This window comes from Teleopsis dalmanni, chromosome 1 (genome assembly GCF_002237135.1).
Source record: "Teleopsis dalmanni isolate 2A chromosome 1, ASM223713v2, whole genome shotgun sequence".
NCBI lineage: Eukaryota > Metazoa > Arthropoda > Insecta > Diptera > Diopsidae > Teleopsis > Teleopsis dalmanni.
In genome coordinates this window covers 174,921,664-174,945,790 of record NC_051846.1, presented here as the reverse complement: position 1 = coordinate 174,945,790, position 24,127 = coordinate 174,921,664, and the positions used below count along the sequence as shown (strand labels likewise).

At 31.7% G+C, this 24,127-nt stretch overlaps 1 protein-coding gene across 1 annotated transcript in view; it reads right to left on the bottom strand.

Moving 5' to 3' along the window:
- Window positions 1–24,127, bottom strand: part of LOC119670294 (acetylcholine receptor subunit alpha-like) — a 94,758-nt gene that overhangs the window by 15,841 nt on the left and 54,790 nt on the right. Inside the window, exons 5-6 of the mRNA XM_038080497.1 lie at window positions 11,382–11,550; window positions 106–242 (exon numbers count right to left, since the gene is read on the bottom strand). Of these exons, the coding sequence (XP_037936425.1) occupies window positions 106–242; window positions 11,382–11,550 (306 nt within the window). The remainder of the gene's footprint in view (window positions 1–105; window positions 243–11,381; window positions 11,551–24,127) is intronic.

Sequence of the window (24,127 nt, the reverse complement as noted above, 5' to 3'; positions counted from 1 at the left end):
CAGTAAGTGGCAAAGAACAAAAACCAAAAAAAAAAAACAAAAAAACAGAAAACACAAAAAGTTCCATCAGTGCCCACAAATGTTGGGGGTTGGGGTAAAACTTACCTGAACGTATCAAGTATCATTGTGAATAGCACAAATTTCCCTAAAAGCGGCACAACTAATGATGTTGGAGGAATAATTTCCGCAAGCAGCAAGAAGAACACAGTCAACGACAGCAGAATGGATATGCTTAATGAGACCTGAAATGAAAAACAATAAAAAATAAATAAATAAAATGCAATTTATACAAAAAGTACTCGTATTCATCTTCTTCACAGCACAATAAATTAAAAATGTCCTAAAAATCCAATTTGTGAATTTTGTCTGGCCAATACTTTCATCCTACCATTTTTATAGTCTCCTCTTGGAATAAATTTCCTTTATTTTGCTTGTTTTTATTTTTGGTGTTTTTTTCATATTTCCTGGTATAAATTACATAGACAGCAGTAGGTTTGAAATAGTTCCACAAAGTAATTAGAAAAATGTACAAATTAAGTTATTAATTAGGGTTAAAGTTAATTAAGTTTATGCAATTTGCTGCATTCTGTAGACATTTAATGGGCGTATCTACTCTAATTATCACCCATAAATCACGCCTAATATATACGTTTATTACTAAACAGAGATTTGTAGTGTAGCACGAATTAAATTGTTATCCTACTTAAAGGAACTTAATTACTTTTCGATAAGCTCATTTATATAGCTAAGTTTATAGGTAAGCAAAGATATTATGTAAATTTTGAAGATAATAAAATTTTGTTTCATATTGCATATTATAGTTTATAATCTGACGAGAAGAACTGCAGAATTGAGTAAATTCAAGAAAAATATAATAAATTGGGTTAACATTGAAATGTATTTTATTTAAATTATTTAATGATTAAGAATTTATTTAAATTATTTATTTATTATATTAATAAATTTATTATTTATGGTATTATATTAATAACTGAAAAAGTAGATTTCCTACGTGATGACTTAAAATTCACTAACATTCGGATCCGTAATGGACAAGATATTAGTTATTGTGAAATTAATTTTAATATTCTTATAACTATGGATAAAAAAGAGTGATACTCCAAACATACTGACAAATTTAGTAAATTTATTGTTAATATATAACTAAAATTGTTTGGGTTACTAACTATAATACTTTTAAAATTTTTGCCGTTACTCTTTTCTGCAAGCTTTCAAAGACAATAAGATTTAACGTGTAACGAACCTTTCTGGCCGGGGTTTTGCTCGCCGGATTCCAGGTTCAGTCCTACAATAAATTTGTTTGTTAGGAACAGTGGAACGTGTGAATACACGGTGGATGATGACGTTGGTGCGGTGATGTGGTTTGAAGAAATGTGAATTTCTTCTTTTTAACAATGTATTTGGCGTAGAAATATTATTTTCGACGCCCTGAAGAAAAAAGGTTTGAAGAAATGTGAATTTCTTCTTTAAAAACAATGTATTTGGCGTAGAAATATTATTTTCGACGCCCCTGAAGGAAAAAGGTTTGAAGAAATGTGAATTTCTTCTTTAAAACATGTATTTGGTATGGGTGATAATGTTCATGGGTTATTATCACCTTACCGAGTAATTGATTAACGAAATAGGGTTTCGTTATAGGTAATGAGTAATAGAAATTTATATTTCTATTACTAACGAAATGTTAATTTCGTTTTTTCTAATAATTTTTAATAGAAATATGTATTAAAAATTATAATTTATTAACGAAAATATGATTTCGTTTTAGTAAATGAGTAATAGAAATTTATATTTCTATTACTAACGAAATGTTAATTTCGTTTTTGATAATGAATTTTAATAGAAATGTGAATTTCTATTAAATTAAAAAAAAATTAATAAAAAAAGAAATCGAGATGTAAATTTCGATTTGTGGTGCTTTCAGCATGTGTATTGTGGAACAACCTGTTCGCAGCTCGATGTCTTGCTGAATCCCCGTCTACTGCTTTTGCTTCGCCTTTTATACCTATGATGTGCGAAGCAAACAGTATATTTGTTCTTGTAATTGCAACGGTGCGTTGTTTACAAGTTTTTCTATTGTTTTTGATGTGTGTTGTTTTTTATTATATTTATTTTGTTTTGTATTATAATGTGATTGTGTAGTAAAATTTACGAGTGTAAATTTTATGTTACACTTCCCCGGTTTTTCCATCGAATTGAAGGACTCTGATTACCTCGTAGAATGATTCCTTGTTCGTTTCCTTGGATTTTTGAAAATTTTAAAGAACTTGTCTTGGGCTATGATGTTATGATTGTCATCTTTTTGCTTAAGTATACCTAAACGTCTTAATTGTTGCTGGCGATTTTGACTACTATTTGGAATCTCAGTCTCGACGAAACATTGTCTTACTAGCGTTGGTGACTTGGCTCCTTTTGCCTTCGGTTGATCTACGTTAAAGTTCTCCTGAGGTGACGGTTGTTCCTGTTGACCTGGTGTTTCTTGACTTGGTAATTCTGTGTTAGACTCTGTGTTTTGTCGATGTATTTCTTGACTTGGTAATTCTGTGTTAGATTCTGTGTTTTGCTGACGGTGTATTTCTTGACTCGGTAATTCTGTGTTAGACTCTGTGTTTTGCTGACGGTGTATTTCTTGACTCGGTAATTCTGTGTTAGACTCTGTGTGTTGCTGACGGTGTATTTCTTGACTCGGTAATTCTGTGTTAGACTCTGTGTTTTGCTGTCGCTGCACTTCTTCTGGTATTACTCGGGCTGGATGAAAAACTTCTGGATTTTCTTTAATCGACAATAGGCGTTGCAATCCTTGTTGTGGAGGTGTGAGACATTTACATGGCGTTTGTGAAATTTCTTGTAGTGGTTTTGGATGCTGTTCTAGATAATTTCGATCCTGCATGCTAAGTTTTTTTGTACGTAGGTTGGACTGATTCTGTAACGGGATCACTTGTGGATACTCGACTACTGTGAGCCTGATGAGCGCTTCTTTTGCTGCCGTTTGCGAATTGATGAAATTTCGCGAGGATCCTGCATCGATCGTCGCTTTCATGACTTGTTGATTAAAAGTCACTTGAGCCGACAGACGTGATTCACTGAGCTTCATGCATCCTACTGATGGGACGGGGTGTTGTCTTGTGGTCTCATCGCCCCGTTCTGTCGATGGACCCTGACTTCGTTTCCCTGGTTCCTGCAGCAATCAATTGTACGTTTTCCTTTTTTCCCGCATTCCCAGCAAAATAAGATGCTTGTAAAACGACAATTCCACCTCAAGTGTCCTTGTTGCCCGCAACGACGACAAGCTGTCCTGACATCTTTGATCTTGTCTTCAGGTGCATCAATCACTCTTGCTTTGATCTCCTTAGCCGGTAGCGTATTTCTTACTTGACGGTCTGTAGCGGTCAGTGCCTCCAGGTCCCCAGCTAATGTTAACAGCTCGGATAATGACTGGAAGTCTTTCCTACGGATGTACCATTGATACTCGGTACGGCTGTTCCGGTAGATCCTCTCTAATTTTATCTCTTCACTGTATGTTGAATATTGCATGATGTTCTGCAGTGCCAATACATAATCTCTGAACAGTTCCCTGGGTTGTTGCAGGCGGGCTCGTATTTTGTCCTCTAATTGTTCGAAGTATCTTGGGGGCAAGAAGAATGCTAATATATCTGCTTTGAATGATGGCCACTCGGTCCATCGCTTGTTGTTATTCCTGAACCAGATCAGTGCCTTGTCTTTTAGTACTTCAGGTATTAGTTTCGGTAATAAGTCCCTATGTATTCCGTACATATCCGCCAGTTCCTCGATCCGTTCTATAAATGGTAGTATTTCGTGTTCCCCTGAGTAGTGGCATTCCCATTTTCTGACTTGATTGATGATTACTGGATATTCGGCCATGGTTACACTTCCTCCCTTAGTTATCGAAGGACGTCTATTTTCAATGACTCCCGGTGATGAGCTTCTGATATGTAGTTTAGCGAGTTCCTGTAGCCGGGCGGTATCTTTCTCAACAGCCTCTGAATCCATGAACGTTTAAAGTTTTTTCCGAAGTTCCTCCAGTGAACCACTTGGATCTAATCCGAACTCGTCTGCGTAACTCACCAGTTCCTCCTTTTTCGCGAAGTAAATCCAAGATTTACCTCCTGATGTTAATCGTTTTGCGCTTGTCGAAGCGACTGCTGTTTTACGGCCTGCCTGTCCTGTCACTTCCTTGATTCCTGATGGTACCACCGTTGGTTTGTCTTCCATACTCAACTGAAGATGTTGGTCAGTTTTGTTCCCACTGTCCCTGCTCGGGCGCCAATTGTAACGAACCTTTCTAGCCGAGGTTTTGCTCGCCGGATTCCAGGTGCAGTCCTACAATAAATTTATTTGTTAGGAACAGTGGAACGTGTGAATACACGGTAGATGGTGACGTTGGTGCGGTGATGTGGTTTGAAGAAATGTGAATTTCTTCTTTTTAACAATGTATTTGGCGTAGAAATATTACTTTCGACGCCCCTGAAGAAAAAAGGTTTGAAGAAATGTGAATTTCTTCTTTAAAAACAATGTATTTGGCGTAGAAATATTATTTTCGACGCCCCTGAAGGAAAAAGGTTTGAAGAAATGTGAATTTCTTCTTTAAAACATGTATTTGGTATGGGTGATAATGTTCATGGGTTATTATCACCTTACCGAGTAATTGATTAACGAAATAGGGTTTCGTTATAGGTAATGAGTAATAGAAATTTATATTTCTATTACTAACGAAATGTTAATTTCGTTTTTTCCAATAATTTTTAATAAAAATATGTATTAAAAATTATAATTTATTAACGAAAATATGATTTCGTTAGTAATAGAAATATAAATTTCTATTACTCATTACCTATAACGAAACCCTATTTCGTTAATCAATTACTCGGTAAGGTGATAATAACCCATGAACATTATCACCAAATACATGTTTTAAAGAAGAAATTCACATTTCTTCAAACCTTTTTCCTTCAGGGGCGTCGAAAATAATATTTCTACGCCAAATACATTGTTTTTAAAGAAGAAATTCACATTTCTTCAAACCTTTTTTCTTCAGGGGCGTCGAAAATAATATTTCTACGCCAAATACATTGTTAAAAAGAAGAAATTCACATTTCTTCAAACCACATCACCGCACCAACGTCATCATCCACCGTGTATTCACACGTTCCACTGTTCCTAACAAACAAATTTATTGTAGGACTGAACCTGGAATCCGGCGAGCAAAACCCCGGCCAGAAAGGTTCGTTACAAACGGAGACTCTGATCTAAGAAAATCAATTATCATACATATATTGGTGTACGTCACTAGAGTCAAAGTATTGTGGTGAACTATCAGTACTAGTATATTCGAATCCGAACTTTTGGATTGAGCACTTAATGTGTGCGGAAATGCTCGAGGTATTTAAATATATTTGATTCACTTGCAAAGTAAATGTTTGAACACAATATAGTGTTCTACTCGGTGTTTGTAGTTTGTCCGCTTCATGTCATAAACAATATAGGGTTTACTTCAGGTTTCATATTATTTTCGTTTTGTTTCATACAAATACATAAAAAACAAATGCTCGAATATAATATATCCCAGTTGCTAAATTGTCTTTGATGACATTGTCCGCAAAGTGTCCGCAATGTTGATTATGCTTTATACTACTTTTTTTTTATAATTTTTATAATTTTTTTATAATATTTTTATAATTTGAAATGCAAATTGAAGATTTTTTCGTTGATTGCTATTAAAGAGAACTTTGTATTTTTAAATGAAAAAAATTGCTTTTTTTTTGCATAGTAGTTTTGCTAAATACAAGTAAAAATATAGTTAAAAACTCTGACAATGTTACAACAATAAATTCATCGATTCAAACAAGTGATTTTTGTTTTCCCTAAAACCAATTGTAAAACGTGGCATTGATGGAGTAAATTCCTAAACCACTAAAGTGACATAAATGCCAAATAAAGCAAGCAGAGCATTACGTTACCAGTTGCGAGGTCTAAGTGCCAGCATGTAAACGCTACCAAATGCGTGCGAAAAATTTTCGGTAAATATTTGCGACCGCACAACATCCCTTCAAAAATGTGGACTTAATCCAAGCATGAAATGTGTTTGCATTTGTCGCGTGAGTCCAGTACAGAACCATTCCAATACAACTATGAAAAAAAATAAATAAACCCAACGGAATATTTTGGGATAAATTGAAGCAGTTAGTGGAATTCAATAAATTTTAGAGATACTTATTGACCAAGTGCGCTTATTGGATATGCAGTCTACATACTGCGGAGTGTATAAATAAACATTTTATTGGATGCACTTTTAATTTTATATATGCAGCACCTTTAACTCTGCCTTATTTCTATCGAAAATTATTTGCGGGCTGAATGGGATGAACGGGTTGCACAGATAAGGTCACGTGCAGCAAATATTTTGTTAAAACGACTTTTATAAAAATTATTGCCATGCAGTCTACTAAATTGCATACTCCAATGCGGAAAATATTATTTCAGTCAATTGCATTCGATATGTCAACATGCATGAAGGACTCAAATGTTCAAATGTTCAAATATTTGGAACATATTATTTGTTGTTTTTAGTTTTGAGCGTATAAATAAATAAATTATTTAGCAAATATTTTGTTTGAACTATTTTATTTTCTTTATTCAATTCAAAATGTTGATTTGAAATCAGCATTTTCATTAATTTTATTATCATAATTTATGTATATAGTTTATTATGGTTATATCCTTTGTATTTGAGGAGTGAATTTATGCTTACTACTAAAATTAATCATTAAAATTTATGACATCAATTAATGGGAAATAAATTGCCTCATCGCCATTTACTAACAAGAATTTGTTGATGCATTTTCTCCTTGAGAGAGAAATATAAAAATGGTCAAATAGAGGTTTATATTTGATTAATATTTTATATAACATTTTTTAGTAATTGAAATAAAGACAAGGATATTTAAATAAAATTTTAAATAAAAATATACAATTATTTTACAATTATTAAAAAAATTGAATTACTTTCTGTATTTATAACTAAGGGAGGTTCTGTGTAGAGAGTACCGAATCTCCCAGTTGATCAGCGTTCTCCTTCCCCGCTACAACCCTCTTAACAGTATTTCAAATTAGGAATAACTTGACGCAGTTACTATATGGGTTAATTTTTGATCTACATTGTGACCGAAAAGTTTTCGGGAAATTTTAAATAAAACGCAAAATTCTTAACCTTCATCAATATTTATTTTATCTCCTTCAAAATATGCTCCATTAGAAGCGATACACAAATGCCAACGTTTCTTCCAATCATCAAAACATTTTTTATAGGCGCTTTCCGGTATGGCTTTGAGTTCCCTCTGCGAATTCTGTTTTACGTCTTCTATGGATTCAAAACGCGTTCCTCTGAGTGGTAATTTGAGTTTGGGAAACAGGAAAAAGTCACACGGTGCAAGATCAGGTGAATACGGTGGCTGTTCGATGGTATTTATTGAATGTTTGGCCTTAAAATCGTTGATAATGTTGAACAAATTGAGGTGAATCGGAACAAGCCGGGCGTTGACACGTCGCATACACAAATTGTCCACCAAAATCAAACGAGCCATCTCACGACCGATGCCTAGCTCTCGTGCTATCTCTCTAACACTCACATGAGGATTTTTGAACACGATTTCCTTTGCCTTTTCAATGTTTTCGTCGGTGGTAGAGGTCGAAGGTCGTCCAGAACGCGGCATGTCTTCGACGGTCGTACGACAGTCCTGAAAGGCTTTGTACCACTCATAAACTTGAGTTTTCGATAAAACTGATTCCCCATAAGCCTTTTGTAGCATTCGCAACGATTCTGCACACGAAATTTCGTTCGAAAAACAAAATTTGATGCAAACTCTTTGTTCAATATTTTTTTCCATTGTTTTTTTCGCAACGCACTACTGAGGTGAACTGGTTTCAACAGCTGCCGTAAACGAACTGTCTGACAGATCGCGCTCATTTTTGGCATAGTAATTAAGGACAGTGCTGCCAAACTACATAAACTTAAAATATCGAAAAATATACAGCGCGCGAATTTTAAATGAGAATTTCCGAAAACCTTTCGGTCACAATGTACATTACCTAATTTAGTATTCTAAATTAGGTAATGTTTAGTATTCTAAATTAGGTAATGTAGATCAAAAATTAACCCATATAGTAACTGCGTCAAGTTATTTCTAATTTGAAATACTGTTAAGAGGGGTGTACCGGGGAAGGAGAACGCTGATCAACTGGGAAGTAATATAGTGGGAAGTAATATAGATTTCTGAGTGTGAATATAAAATATGTCCTTCTTATTCGCAGCAAAATAGTTGACACTGAATGAATCAGAGAGTCCGCATATTAGAGAGCCCGATAGATTGTAGTTTTTGATATCACAGGGTTGACGTCTATTCTGTGTACTCTACTGAACTAATTTAAAACAGAAGTAAGTAGTAAAAAAGCTTTAATAGCACCCTGACTGTCTGTGAGTATACATATATCCGTCTTCGTATTCGCAACGAAAAAATTAGTATTTCATATAAGGTGAAGTGCAGAGGTTATAAAGCTGGAATCTATTTCACATATATTTCTGAGCTAAGATTGCAATGTCTTTAATATCTAAAGAATCATAAGCGTAAAGAAAAAGTTTGTAGTATTAGCATTATAAGTATTAATAATTATACAATATATAATATATGTTTTTGTATTATATATGATACTAGATAACCCGACAAACGTTGTTTTGCCTTATAAATTATTTCTAGTTTTTAGATAAATTCTAGTGTAGACAAAAAGTAACTTACTTATTATAAGTGTGTAAGTATGTGGTATATGCATGAAATAGGCATGGAGCGATATGAAAGGAAAGGAAAATAAAAATAACAAACGCCAAACAATATTATTTTTAAGTTATTATAGTTTATTTATTAAATTATTAATTTAAAATCAATAGATTTGTATGGTAACAAGTTCCCTGGCAACAACTGTTGTATCTTCAAATTTAAATTGTCTTGGATTGACTGTAAATAATAATAATGATAATGGGCCAGTAACATTAACCAACAACAGTCGAAGCACTTAGTGTGTCTCGGATTAACTGTAAATAAGCGTTCGATTTAAATAAATTGAGACATGCATCAACTGGTGAAACTTGCTTGCGGGGCATCCATTTTTTTGTTTAAGGCCATGTGAAATAGCGTGGTACTTGTGAATAGAGTAATGTTTTTGCAAAGGCACCAAAATCATCCGTACTATTAAACAATTCAAAAAATGCAGTGAGTGCAGATTTAGGTGGATTTGTACCACGATCAATCACTGTCTCGTTCGTGAAAAATACACGCTGACCATTTTCAAGATGGACGGCTACCTGAACAGCTGCTGGATCCCGTTCATGAATTAGAAAGCCGAAGATACGCCAAGCAGCTTCATTGGAGGTGATGTACCGACCAATTTGGTAGAGCGTAATTTCACCGTTTTTGTTCATTGGAGGAGCATTTACATTAGTATTTTCTACTCTAAACACAGCCATACCACCGCCTTTATGGACATACTTATATATTTGATGCTCTTCACAGAACTGCAAAACTCAACATTAATATAAGCATTGTATGTCTTGCTTAGCAGAGGCGAATACGTTACCACCCGCCATTGTCCCCCATTATCGGGATTTCTTCGACGATATATTGGATATCCGTCGGTATTTGTTATAGTATCATTAGTGAAATCTTTAGAAAAATTTTTAGTACATTTTCCATCTGCCATGCAAGCCGAAGACGAAGAACGAAGTCGATGTAAATGCTCGATGTACTTGTTGGCGTAGTTACATAAAATATTAAGAAAAAATTTTTCTTTTTCAAAAATATAAACAAAATTTATGTCAAAAAAATAAAAAATTTTTTGTTAAGCACTAAGGATATTTTTACTGGGTAGGGACTCCCTAATCACTTTAGCGGTATGAAAAATAGATAGTAGCCGATTCTCAGACCTACTGAATACGCATATAAAATTTGGTAAAAATCGGTAAAGCCGTTTCGGAGGAGTACGGTAACTAACATTTTGACAATGTTAATTTTATATCTCTTCTTCTTCTTCTTCTTGAGTTAGTGCTATTACGCACTTTTACTCTATAATGGCGGGGGGGTTTATCACTACCCCACACTAGGCTTTAACTAGGCTAAAAAATCATATCATTTATTTGTCTTTTAATTGATGACGGACCTTAAATCAGCATATCTTCCTGAGAGTCCAGAAGTGGACTTGAGGATTGCTATGGCAGGGTTAAGTAGCGTATCAACTTTAGTGAATAATTTTAAAGCTCTGTCTCTGATATATTTTTTCACTGAGTCAATCCTAAGATCTCTATGTATGTCCGTTGATCTAATGTACCATGGAATCTTAAACAGTTTTCTTAAGGCCAGGTTTTGAGCTATCTGTAATTGCTTTAAGGTGGTATTTGAGGCTTTGCTATATGTAACACATCCGTACAGAAGTGCAGGTCTAATTACTTGCGTATAAAGTAACTTTCTGTTTTTAAAGTTGAAGTGATAATTATTAAATAGCGGCTTTAATAAATGTAGAATCTTAGAGCAACTATTCCGTTTGTATTTCAAATGTTTAAGCCAATTGAACCGTTTGTCAAAAGTGACCCCCAGATATTTTATGTTATCCTCCCACCGTATCTCCGTGTCGCAAACGCTCACTCTTGGAGGATGCTGTCTTCTTTTTCGAGTTATAAATATAGCCTTGGTTTTGTCATTATTAATTTTAATCTTCCATTTTTGGAAGTATTCCACCATAAGGTCTATATTTCCCTGTAACGTGTTGCTTACATTTATGGCATCCCGATCCGAGTAGATCAAGCATGTGTCGTCTGCGTAAAGCGCCATTGATGTGAGACTTAAGGTGGGGATGTCTGCCGTGTATACATTAAACAATGTGGGAGACAAAGGCGACCCTTGAGGTACACCTGCTACAATTGATCGGGCGGACGAAAGAGTGCTATTAATTTTAGTACGGAAGGAAAATAGTCAAGAAGGAGAGAGTAGTAAAGTAGTCAGCAGAAGAAGTAGTTCGGTTGCGGTCGGTTGCGGCAGTTTATTCATTTCATTATATTTTGTTTAATTAGTTTGTTAATCAACTGTAAGCATCTTAAATTCAAATACACATTATCTTTTATCTTAACTATCTATCAACTATCTTACATATATCTTACATCATATAAATGATGTCTCAATATAGATTCAAGATCCTTTCACAGGGATATCAAAGCTTACGTAAAGTTAATATGTTTACTTGTTTTAATTATAAGTAATTAATTATAAGTAATTAAAATGATTTAATTCAATTGCGTTACTTACCTTTTCGCCACTGTCTGATGGCAAGTAAAAAACCAAAATTGTTAAAAAACTAATGCCCATGCACGGTATAATTAAATTTACGGTATAGAAAAGCGTTTTGCGGCGCATTGTGATATTGAATGTAATATCTAAATATGGCTCATCACAGCAGGTGTAAAACTTCTCATTGCTGAAACAAAGAAACAAAATCATTTAATTGTGAAATCCATCAAAGAGCCAAAATGTATAACAAATAAATTGTAGTTTATTAATTGTATACCAATTATGTATATTTGATATGCACTTATATTGTGTATTAGTTTCAAGTATCTTTTGTATACATTCAAATTGACATTTTGACATTGTAGTTAAGATGTACAAGCAGTTGATACCGAGTAAATAGCAGTATAATAAATTGTAGATAAATTTCAATTTGAATGCCAACTTCAACCAGCAATGCTAAACATGTGTCGACAAATTGCTTATAATATTTCAGATATCATAATGGCAACTATCAACAAAATAACAACACACATTCCATAAGCAATTACCTGCCAAAAGACAAGGATTCACACCTGCAATTGTGAGTGTGTCCTTGTGAGAAGTTTGTAATGTTCAACTGGAAATCGAGTACATTAGTACAAAATTTATAAATCTCAAAGGAATCGAAAGTAAAATCAAATTTAAATTTACTCGTAAATGAAAATAATCAGGCAAAGCCATGTGGTATCAGTTAAGAAAATTAAAACTGCAGAATAACTATAGCCCACGTACCAACCAATGGTACAACCACTTGGAGTGGGAGAATAATTTTGGCAATGAGGCAACGAAAACTAACTCAATAATGATATTCCTCAGAAATAATGCCAGGCATTAACAGCAGTGAGACAAAAAGCAGAAACAACAGAGTATAATGTCTGACAACAAAATAATGCCATTAGATATATTTGACAAGATTTTGTGTAAATTTACCAAAGATACACAAAATATCTGCTACTGTGCATTTGTAATTTTATCTATATAGTCACTTGTATATTTGTAGTTTGTTTTTAAAGTTGCATTGAGAATTTCTTTCTTTTGTTTACTGTAAGTTGTCAATATAAGATACATTGTGCTATTGGCAACTATAGTAATATCTATTGTCTTTTACGAGAAACGTGAGAGAAGTCTGTTTAAATTGAGAAGTAGAGGGTAAATTTCTATTGAAGTTTGACTTTGGATGCATATGCAAATTTGTATTTTAATTTGAAAATGAATTGAAAATTAATTCATTACATTTTTGTTTAAATTTGCCATTTCAATTTGTTGCTTATTTGTGAGTTCTGAGTATAAATAGACTTCGTGCCGGTGGATTTGCTGCAAACAAATATTTAGAAAGCAATCCTTATTGGAATTACTTAAACCGCTGTGGATATAGTTTCTAAATAGTATGAGTTTAGTGTAAAAGTTGAAAGCTTTCAAGTCACTTAAACTGCAAGAATAAATATTTTAAGTTGGTTAATAAAATTTACTTGTACAATTTGCTCAGTTTTTTACAGTAAATACAAAAATAAATTATGGCTTGAAGTGTAGTAAGTAGATAAATTGCTGTCGATACCTTGAGATGGCAAGACTTATTTTATTTAAATAAAGTTTTTATTTATTAATTTTTATTTGTATTTACTTTTGTTTAATTTTTTATTGTTTACACTTAAATATTTTTACAATTCAATTGTTCCAAAATGCTTCACCTCTTATTAGTTGCAATATCTTCATTGGCCTAATCTTTAGAAATAATTAGTCAAAAGAAAAATATTTATAAATCTTCAGCAACATTTAATAACACATACCAGCACTTTATAGCTTAAAAGATTTTGAATATTTTAATAGTATAGTATTAATAGTATTCAATTAAGCTTAGAATATATTTTGATATGCTAAAGTAAACTCTTATATCATTGTTGAACAATGTGTAATATTATTCATTTTTGTGGTGGTGTATAGTTTGGAACCAAATATAAATAAAACACACTTGTCATTAAGATTTTTAAGTCTTATCTTCTAACCTTGTATTAGCACTGTGCTTTTGTTATCAATAAGTCTTTATTGATCTTGGTATTGATAATTCTTCTTTTTCAAATCAAAATACAGAAAATTGATCGTACGTATGTCATATGGCCATATGGTAACTCTTCGTAAGAACTTTGATTCTCTATAAGTTGGAGACGATTAGCGCATTCGATTGAATCACAAGCTGTACGAGGTTTAACACGATTTTGACATAATTCAGCGAATTACCTTCCAGCTGCTACGCTGGGTTAATCATGTCGTAAGAAAAAGGTATTTGACGTGATAGTTGTATAAAGAAGGCAGAGAGGTAGACCGTGTCTCCGGTGAAATGATCAAGTTGAGAGAGAATTATGTGTCGAAATAAAAACACGAGTAAAGTATGTTTTTATAAGTTTATTCGACGATGTGTATTTTAAGACAAACTTATTTTCTTTATCTAGTCTTATTTGAGATATAATTTGTATAAAACTAATTAAAAATAACTCCACATCTTTATCTTTTGTCCTTTAGATTCTTAAAAACTGCGACAAGTGATTGATGTGACTCCAGTTTTATTTCGTCATATGATTGACTACATTAGTTTAACCATCTCTGTCATTCGATTTTTTCTTATATAGATCACGCTCAAAACTTCTGAATAGAGTACTTTGCATGAATTAATATATTATAAACAAACATTATAAGGAGTGACATACATTGGTTGCAAACTTATTTTAAGATATATTCGCAAGTAGTCTCTTTATGAAATTTTGTTCGTAAACTAACAATTTCGTAGGTTAGAACATACTTCATTTTGCAATACTAGAATTTTAAATTTTAGTATTTCAATTCCAGTAATTCAATTCCGTATTTATTTAATTGAATTTTAACGTCTATTTTGACGAAAGAAACTGAATACTTAATATAAATTATTGTTTTCAATAGAGATGTATTTCATATAGTATTAAATTACAACAATAAATTTACCGTGTGATCATACAGCTATTGGGAGTATTGTCAAATACCCATTATTAGTGATTTTGAAATTTTTTTTATTATTAAATTATTCATAAATAGTTTTTTAAGACTGCAAATACCTAGAGGTTGAAATCGTCCCCTGCCAAATTTGAAGCTCAGAGTCAGTATTCAATACCCGACCGAAATCATGAACTAATTGTAGAATAATTGAATTAATTAATTATATTTTTATTTTAGTTAAACAGTTAAATTTCAATACTATCCTTTTGTAGAGGCATTATTTATTTATTTAGATGGTATTCATTTATGTAATAATATAGTTATTACAACAATTAAAAATTTTAAAGAAGTGGGTATGAAGCATTTTGGTAATTCATTATAGGTAATTGTCTTAAGATGCTTATGATCTTATTGAAGTAATTGATGAACTTGCTTCAAGGGTTACTAACATCTTCATTAAAATTCAATTAACTAACCTGATTTCTTTACGCTGTCCTTAACAGCTTGTATCCTTTTCATCAATATAATCACTCATTCTCTATAATAACTTAATTACTAACAAATGATTAAGAGGACCTCACTTATTCTTTATTTTAAAAATTCATTAAAAAATACATATAAATTTCTTGTGAAACAAGCAAAAATAAGAAGAAAGCTTCCAAAATGATTTGTGAAGTGAAAAGTTTTAAAATCACCAAAGTTTCTAACCCAAAGACTGGCTAAATTGTAAATACATTTAAACATTTTAAATAAGGATATTTTTTTTTATTGTTGGTCATCAATAATTCCAAGCCAGGAACACATTAGTGACCTTTCACAAAACATGAGTAAATACAGAGAGAGAAACCACAATAAACTTCAATGTTGTGTTAAAAATTGAAAAGAAGGAATTGTGAGTATTTAAAAGAAAAATAAATAAATAAATAAATGAATAAGTAAAAGAAAATAAAAACAATAAGTAAAATAAAAGCAAAGAAGAGAAAAGAAAATAAGCAAACAAATAAAAAATAAAATTAAACTAAATAAAAATGAAATGGAAAAATCTTTTTTATGCACTGTAATTTGGGAAAATGGGAATAGGCATGTAAAATATAAGTTAAGAGGCAAATAGAAACAATAAAATAAGAATTCAAACCTTCGTCAAATCTGCCTTCACCAAAGGCAACTAAAATATTAAATAGCAACAGCAACAGCAACAGCAATACTAACAGCAATACCAACAGCAATAACAGTAGAAATGGACAACAACATCAACAACTCCGATAGCAACAACAATTTGATATACAATAAATCATTTGCAAAAGTTCTCAGAAGTAGAGGCAGAAATACTCGCAGAGAAGGCAATAGCAATATGAAGTTCCGTAAGTTATTATAAATGCTGGCAACCTTTGCTCCCAATATTTTTTCATATTTGGTTTACATTTACCGAAGACATCCTGCGGCGCCAATAAAGAATTTCTCCGCCCAATACGAAAAAGGGTCGCCACATAATAAAGCAACACCAAAGGAATAACCAAAAATCTAAAGAACAAAAAAGAAATATTATAAGCCACACAGCACCGATTGGCAAGTGAAATATGCTGATATTTCTCTGTTAATTTTGGCAAATTTTAAGAAAAATTAAACACAAAAATTATGATATCCTGCTGAGCCAAATTCGAGTAATATTCTTCTCTATGGATGTGGGTGTGGATGAGTGCCAAGGGTCAACAACATCTTGTCAATATGTCAATAGGTAAACTTTGTGGTTGTTAACGTATAATGCAAACTCACATTAGGGTCAAAAGTGCTCCGTAATAGGGTTAATGATTTAATCATTTTCCACAAATTACATATTAAGTTGCATACCAAATTGAAAATAAACACTTATGTAAACATATATATTATTTACATGTACAAAGTACATATGAGTTTATGTAATTATATTGGTAAACATATCCTGATTACCTTTATAAACTGCATATTAGATACATAAAGGTAAATATTATACCACATGACGTTCATACGTATAAATAAACAGTTCAGTCTATTTATATCAGAAATAGGTATAAATATATCTAAAAATATATCTAAAAAATTGTTGACTTGCTTTTCAATTGAAGAGTTGTAGACTAGGAGCGACTAATAGGTTACTTTATCATAACACTTTGTTAGTAAATTATAAATTAATTTTAAATTTATATATTTATTGGTAATTTTGTTTATAGTAGATTGGGAAATTATTCTAGACACACCATGGTTTCTTTACTTTGATCTATAATGTAGATTACTCGGTTCCTCAAAAATTATTTATTGTTTAAATTATTGAATCAAAGATATAATTGCTTTATAGATAAATGCAAAACATGCTGAGTTTTAACATTGAAAACGTTTATGCAAAGCCATAGTTTTAATGGCTACAAAGCTTTCCTTCAAGATATGATGTTCTAAGTTATATACACAGGTATTGCAAAAAACCTACAAAACCTAACAGTAATTTGATTGGTTTATATGGCAATGCGGGCAATACTTTAATTTGTTGTGGCTTTTTTCAACTTAGAAAAACAATAGAAGCAAATGAGTCTTGTGGTAAGTGAGAAAAACCAAATTTCTTTCTATCAACAAACAAATTTTCTGAACGTTTTAAGACCCACGTCACTGTTAACAACTATAAGTTCCAAGTTGTGAAAGACTTTGTTTATTTGGAAACTGACGTAGACACCAAAAATGATATTAGTCTAAAGATTTAACCAAGAATTACTCTTGCTAACAAACATTACTTCAGGCTAAGTAGGCGATTAAGAAATAAAGCCCTCCTTCACAAACATAAATCAAGCTCTACAAGTCTGTCTATCATGCCTTTCCTGATGTATGGTGCAAAGCTTGAACCATTACCAACAGTGCGGAGAAGCAGTTAGGATTTTTCGAAACAAAGATGTTTCGGAAGATCTATGATTCTTTACGCGTTGGCAACGAATACCAAATAAGATGGAACAGTAAGCAGTATGAGCTATATCGCGACATTGAGATAGTTAAGCGTCATCTTATGCGTATGGAAGAAAGTGCTACGGTGTTTGATTCGGTATCCGCTGGTAGGAAATGTGGTACACGGCGCCCGCATCTTTGATGGATGGACCAGAAGACTAATGATTTGAAGGTACTTGGTACTATCAACTGGCCACAGCAAGCCACTGTTCATGTTGGTAGACGACTGGATGCGCGCAAGGACGATCAATGATTCACGACCAACTAAGTATGTAAGTAAGTGTACAATTTTCTTGACTTTCTATCCTAGCTCCTTTCTATATCCTAGCTAAATACATAAGGGACGTTCAAGATTATAAACTTAAAAATAGTTTCTACCTTTTTTAAGTTCTGAGAGCCGCATATTATATAAAATTTGGTGTCACTATTCCTTTCACAAGTATTAAATATTAAATTCCTATTTATATAATATATAAATATATTTATTATGTAAATATTTAGGGATTGTTATTACACATATATCATCATAATCTTTAAGAATAATTATGTAAATAATAAGTATAACCTAATAATTTATTTCCTCTATCTAACATAATATATATGTTAAATATTAATAATTAATTAATTATACAAATATTAAGTGAAAGCCATTACTTGGATATGATCTTAATATATAAGAATATTAATTTAAATAAATAATAAGTTGTATTCATTTATCTAATTTATAGATAGATAGAATATTCTAAATATACATAAATATTTTTAATAAACACTATGAAATATTTATTAAGCAAATATTTAGTGAATGCAATTACTCATTTATCATCTTAATATATAAAATAATAATTAAAATAAAAATTATTTTCTATTATTAGATTTATTCTCTAGATTTGCCTTTAATTTTGCTTTAACATTTTCTCGGTAAAAAAATAAAACAAAAAACTTCCCTTCAAGCGTATATATATGTAATAAAAGTGGAAATAATGTGCCTACTACTATATTTCAAGAGTGCAGTCAATTTCGTATTATCGTTGGTCATGGTTGGCTATAAATTTTCCTCATTTCAACCCAAACAACTAAGCCAACTCATAATATATATTTTAATACTGATTTTTGTTTTTTTTCCTCCTAAACATAAAAAACAAAACCTGCAGCAAATAAGCAAAACAAGTCTTTATTACTTTAGTTCATATCCCGATGTATGTATTTACGAGCCTTTCTCTGCAGTTATTTCCCTATTTTTTTTGCAGTGTACGTGCGACTGGCTTAGAACATGCTTCGCGCTGCTGTTTATTTGCTGCCATTTTGTATTTGTACTCCAATTTATTTATACAGTCATTTTTTTTTTGGTTTGGTTTAAATAATGCTTTTTTCTTATAAAAAATATTCACATTCATTTAACGCTTCCTTTAGTTATATTTGCTATACAAAAAGTGGCTGAACTTAGGTAGAAGGGAGTAGATTTTATGCGATTCGTATTAAAAGAAATTACGCCAAGGGGAAATTGTAAAACGTGATGGGAATTGCGGTTGTCGCTTAGTTCCAATTCATTCCCGCATAAGCTGGTCTAAGTTAGGTGCGCTTTCCATACTATATCATTTCAATGTCATAAAAAGAGCATATTTAGTTTCAGTCGCGTAGGCGAATTGCAAGTCCTTATATTTATCGGATTTTCGTGATACTTAAAGGATCGTGGTGATAAAGTTGCAACTAGCAGGAAATGATAAAAAATTTATACGTAAAGTAGTGAAAAAAATTAACAAAAAATAACTATTATAAAGTAAATGTAGTCACGCATTCACTGCATAACTAACTTTAATAGGCAAGCGCGAAATGCATATTCTGCAGGTAGTACGCCGATAAGCTCAATTTAAATATGAGTTTCGAATTCCATGTAAGCAAGAGTTGCAGGGATAAACTTTGAATTGACTTTTTGTTCATATAAACTGTTTTGTTAAAATAAATACTTTGCAGAAAAATAATTCTTTGAGAATGTAGCTATGAAATTGAAACGCTCGAAAGGCAAAGAAATATTAGCAGGCCAGAGAAATAAAAGAAGAATATCTAAGGTCCAAGGATACCTTAAATGTGATGCAATATTATTGAAGCACACTAAAAATAAAAAAATTTTAGAAGAAAAGAGGAATAAAAGAAAAATATCTAAGGTCTAAGAAGCCCTGCGCCAATGCAGATACGGAATAGGCTTCTGGGAATGTATATTCTTACGGAAGAGGCAATAAAACTCTGTAAAGTTCTATGCTACTTTTTATTGACGCAACAGGGCTTAGAGATTTACTTTAACCCCAGAAGGGGGTACAATAGACCCGATGATCGCAGTATCACATCTGCTAACAATAATAATAATAATAAGGTCTAACAAGACCTTGAATGCAAAATTATTAAAATATTTTAAAGGCAAAAGGATATTAAAAGCGCAGAGGAATAAAAGAAGAATATCGAAGGTCTAAGTAGACTTTAAATGAGATGCATTGTTGTTGAAATACTCTAAAGGCAAAGGAATGTTAGAAGTGCAGAGAAATACGTAAAGAATATATTAGGTCTTGACGTTAAAGAAGACCTTAGGTGAGATGGATAGTTATTGAAATATACTAAAGACAAAAGAATATTAGAAGGGCTGAGATGAGATGAGATGGAGTGTTATTGAAATGCACTAAAGGCAAAGGTATATTGGAAAAGCAGCGAATATATGAAAAATGTCTTGCCGTCTAGAAAAACAATAAATCAGATGCACATTTTAAATTATTTTTAATTTAAATAAATTAATTAATTTTAGAGTTTAATGTTTATATTCTGTTTTGATTTTTTATTAATTTTCAGTAATTGGTAGAAAGATTGTTGTATTTAAGAAGTTTTTTTTAAATTTTTTTCTTTGTGAATGAATAAAGATTTTACAAGTTTTTATAGGCACAAGAAGAAAATAACGCTGCCTTATTGCTGTAGAGCATTTTGTAGGTCTAACTTCGTTTAAGAAAGCTCATGTAAATGTATGAAAACATCGCAGATTTATATTTATTTAATGTGAGACTCTTTTTTCGACTGACTCTCACGCTGTAGAAAACTCAACTTCAAAATTCGAAATTCGAAAATAGTAGGAACTTTTTTTAAAGGTTTCTAGAAAGTCACAGATACATATAGCTACTCTGTAGAATGAAACATTAATGGAGCATTCGAGTTAATGTGAGATTAAAAAATAAACTAAAAAAAATATTTAATTTCTATTTTTAAGTCTACATAAATAATTATTTTTGTGAAAATGTGCGAGCATTTAATGTGGGAGTATTTTTGGTAATACTAGCAAAAAAAATCAAATTTTAACTACTCTTTTACTCTTTTTTTTACCATTCCTTCTAAAAATCACGTGCCGTTCACTTGTTCAGAACATAATTCTAATAAAAAAAAAATCCTCATATTTCAGAAAGCTCAATGAAAAATTGAATATCCTATTGGAAGTAATTTTCAAACTGAACATGGCATTAATTCTAATCATGCTGGTAGAATGCGACAGCTGGGTTCGTGACTGCAGCGACACAATGTGCCCGCGTCATTGACACGTTGTGCAGCTGTCATTACAACAAGCACCGAGCACCGCCATCAAAGTATCAGAGGTGCTTAGTGCCAGAACGAAAGGGCGTAACCAACAACATCATCGGAAACAAGATTATCCACTGTCAAAGCAATCGACATAGAATACGTGCACTTGCAGCATAATGTAAAGGACAACTGCGCTAACAGGACAATGTGCTGTTGCTTTGTAACTAAACTGGGAGTTGAGTATAAACTGGGAGAAAAAACAAATGAAGATTCGATGACTATACATGACTTAAAATACAATAGCTTCGTGTCAGTTTTTTTTCCAATCACAGCAAATAAAATTTTCTTGTAATTTTCCTTACGAAAAAAAAACACAATTTAAAAATGCATATAAAAACAAAAAAGAATACTTGTGTCTTTAGGTATAACAGCCTCGACCTTAAGTTGAACTATAAACCGACATACTCAACACAAGTGAGGTGAGCTGACTTTTTTTTCTTTATTGTACTTTTATAAATTTTTCTTAAATTCTTTTGAAATTCCATTTTTAAGTTTAAGTTTTGTAAACCTTCAAAACTTAAGTGTCGGAAATGCAAAAAACCATGAAATTAACTCGTAGCGTAACGTAACAAACGTAACAAGACAACAACATTACGTAGCCGCAAACTCTGCCATACACTTGTAAATTTTTAACAACAACAACAAGAAAAATATAACAACGTCGCACAGTGTGGCAGAATTAAAACTAAATAATCAAAATTTGGTATTTTCTAAATCCGCAAAGGAAAAAAATTAATTTTTGCTTATACCATGTTTCCACTTGTTTCATTTAGGTAGTTTTGGTCATTATGGCCCTAAATTAAGATAACTAATCCAACAAGGAGCTTTCATATCAATAAGCTCATTATAAATTTATGAGCTCATTAATGATTTAAAACGAAAAAAGTCGAATGCGAAGATTCTTAAACCAAATTTTTCACAAGAGAAATGATCTAAATTTGAAATATTAGTCATATATTTTATATGTAAAATGTAAACAACCAAGCTATTTCGCATGCATAAATCAGTTTATGTTAATGGAAGTGACCAAACCAGAGTTTCATGAATATAAATGGTATTAGTTATAGTGGAAACATGATATTAACATTAATTTTTCAGACACTCAAAGTTTTTAATATTGTATGTATAAAAGTGATTCTAAATCAACTTTGCAATAGTCAAGTAGGTTTTGGGCAGACTTCAGGATGTCCATATGAATATAATTTGTGATAATTGCGTTAGTTTTTAACCAACTTGCTTGAAATTTTAATTGCAAATAAATTAAATACGTTATTATATGTTATTATATATTGGTTTTTTTGTTTCTATAAAAGGTTAATTAAAGACCACATTTGAATTAGGTAATAAAATGGAGTCCAATGGACAATTTTTCGTTTTTTTTATTAACCTTTAACATTTGGATATTAAGAACAATTTATAGAACTCAAATACACTTTTTAGGTTCAGGTTTAGAAATGTCTGTTTTTTTTTACCTTTTCACTTAAGGATATGAATGGAGTTGGCTTAATTTTTGTAAAAACTCAATTTCGTTAAATTTCATTGAATTGCAAATAACTAAAAAACTAGTAGTTGAATTTATTCCATTTCTTGTTGTATTTTTATAAATGTCATGAATGTTTTTTTTTAATAAAAAATAGATTTATGCAATCTTTGTATGGGAGGTGATTGTTGCACTAAGTGGAGTGTCACGAAATCTTCTGAACCTTAGTGATATAGTACAAGTATTTACCAAATTTAATTTTTTTATCTATTAAATACGAGTTCATAAAGTGTTATATTTTGTTTGTTTTTTTATAATATTCTCTTTTTGGATATGAATAGTACAATCCTTAACTATGTTTAAATTTATTAACATTGTTGAAGTATACTTAATAGATATTAAGTGAGACCTGCTAGGATTTACGGAACCAGTGTTCAGCTCCCATAAAAATAATTTATAATATAAATATAATTATATTATTAAAGTATTATATAAAAGTTCAAATTTAAAAGATGTTTGAGATTGGACTTACAATACATTCAAAAGTTCACTTCAAAAACTATATCTCAGAAAAATTTTATTTGATTATTTTTGTACTAGTTCAGAAAATACCGAATTTTGTTTGTCAAAATTTCATTCTGACTCACTGTGCCCACTGTGATGACAACAACAATAACAATAATAATGACAAGAAGTATGATTTTGTGGTTGCTTATGTTGCTGCTTTCTCTTGATCATGTGTTGGTGTTGGTAATAAAGATGGAGACAGCGCCAATGTTGACTTCAACGCTAACGTCAGCTTTATGTCCTCGTGCTTTTGGTAATTTATCACTTTTCGTATTTTCACAGAAGCGTGTACGTATGTGCTTATAGCTACAATACGAGTAGTTCAAGGATATGACTGAGCTATGTTTGCAAGGCAGTGGCGTTATATAAAGCAAAGAAAAGGTTGCCATTGCACCTTTATATATGGAAAGTAGAGCGCATGATATTGCAGCTTTAGAAGTTTAATTAACATGTACATACATATGTCTACGATAGCGTAGAGTATGCAAGTATATTGTTTAAAGCTGTTAAACTTCCTTCAGTTATTACAGCAGTGTTTATATGGCATTTTCTAACAATTTTCTTTAATATTAAAAACATAAATTTAAACTTGCAATAAAAATTTTAAAATAAAAGTTCACACTTTGTTGGACACGTAAATGTGATTCGGACTTTTCACCTATATCTTCACATACATATATACATAAATATAAGTACGCATCACCCTTCACAACACACAAAATACATATAGGTCCACATAGAGGTCCGCATTTACGTAGTATAACATTTTCAATAAGTGTGACAGGCAGACATAAGTACGTGTGTAATGCTGACTTTTGTCGCGACAGACGCCAAACGATGTCGTCATTACGTTTACGTGCATATTTTTAGTTCATTTTTTTCACATCCCAGCTTTGTACATATATATTTTTTTTTCTATTTTTCTACTTTTGTTTCTTGGCAAGTCAAGGACCAAATTATTGATTAAGATGCTTTTAGCAAAAGTCTTAATATGAAAAATATTTATAGACTTACTAATGCGGTTTTTTCTTAGACTCATTCAAAGATGAAAGCACGTTAATGTATGCGTCGGTGGTGCCTTTCTCCGCTGTGCAGCTATTAAGTGCGTGAGAAAAGTATTCTATTGTGTGAAAGTGAA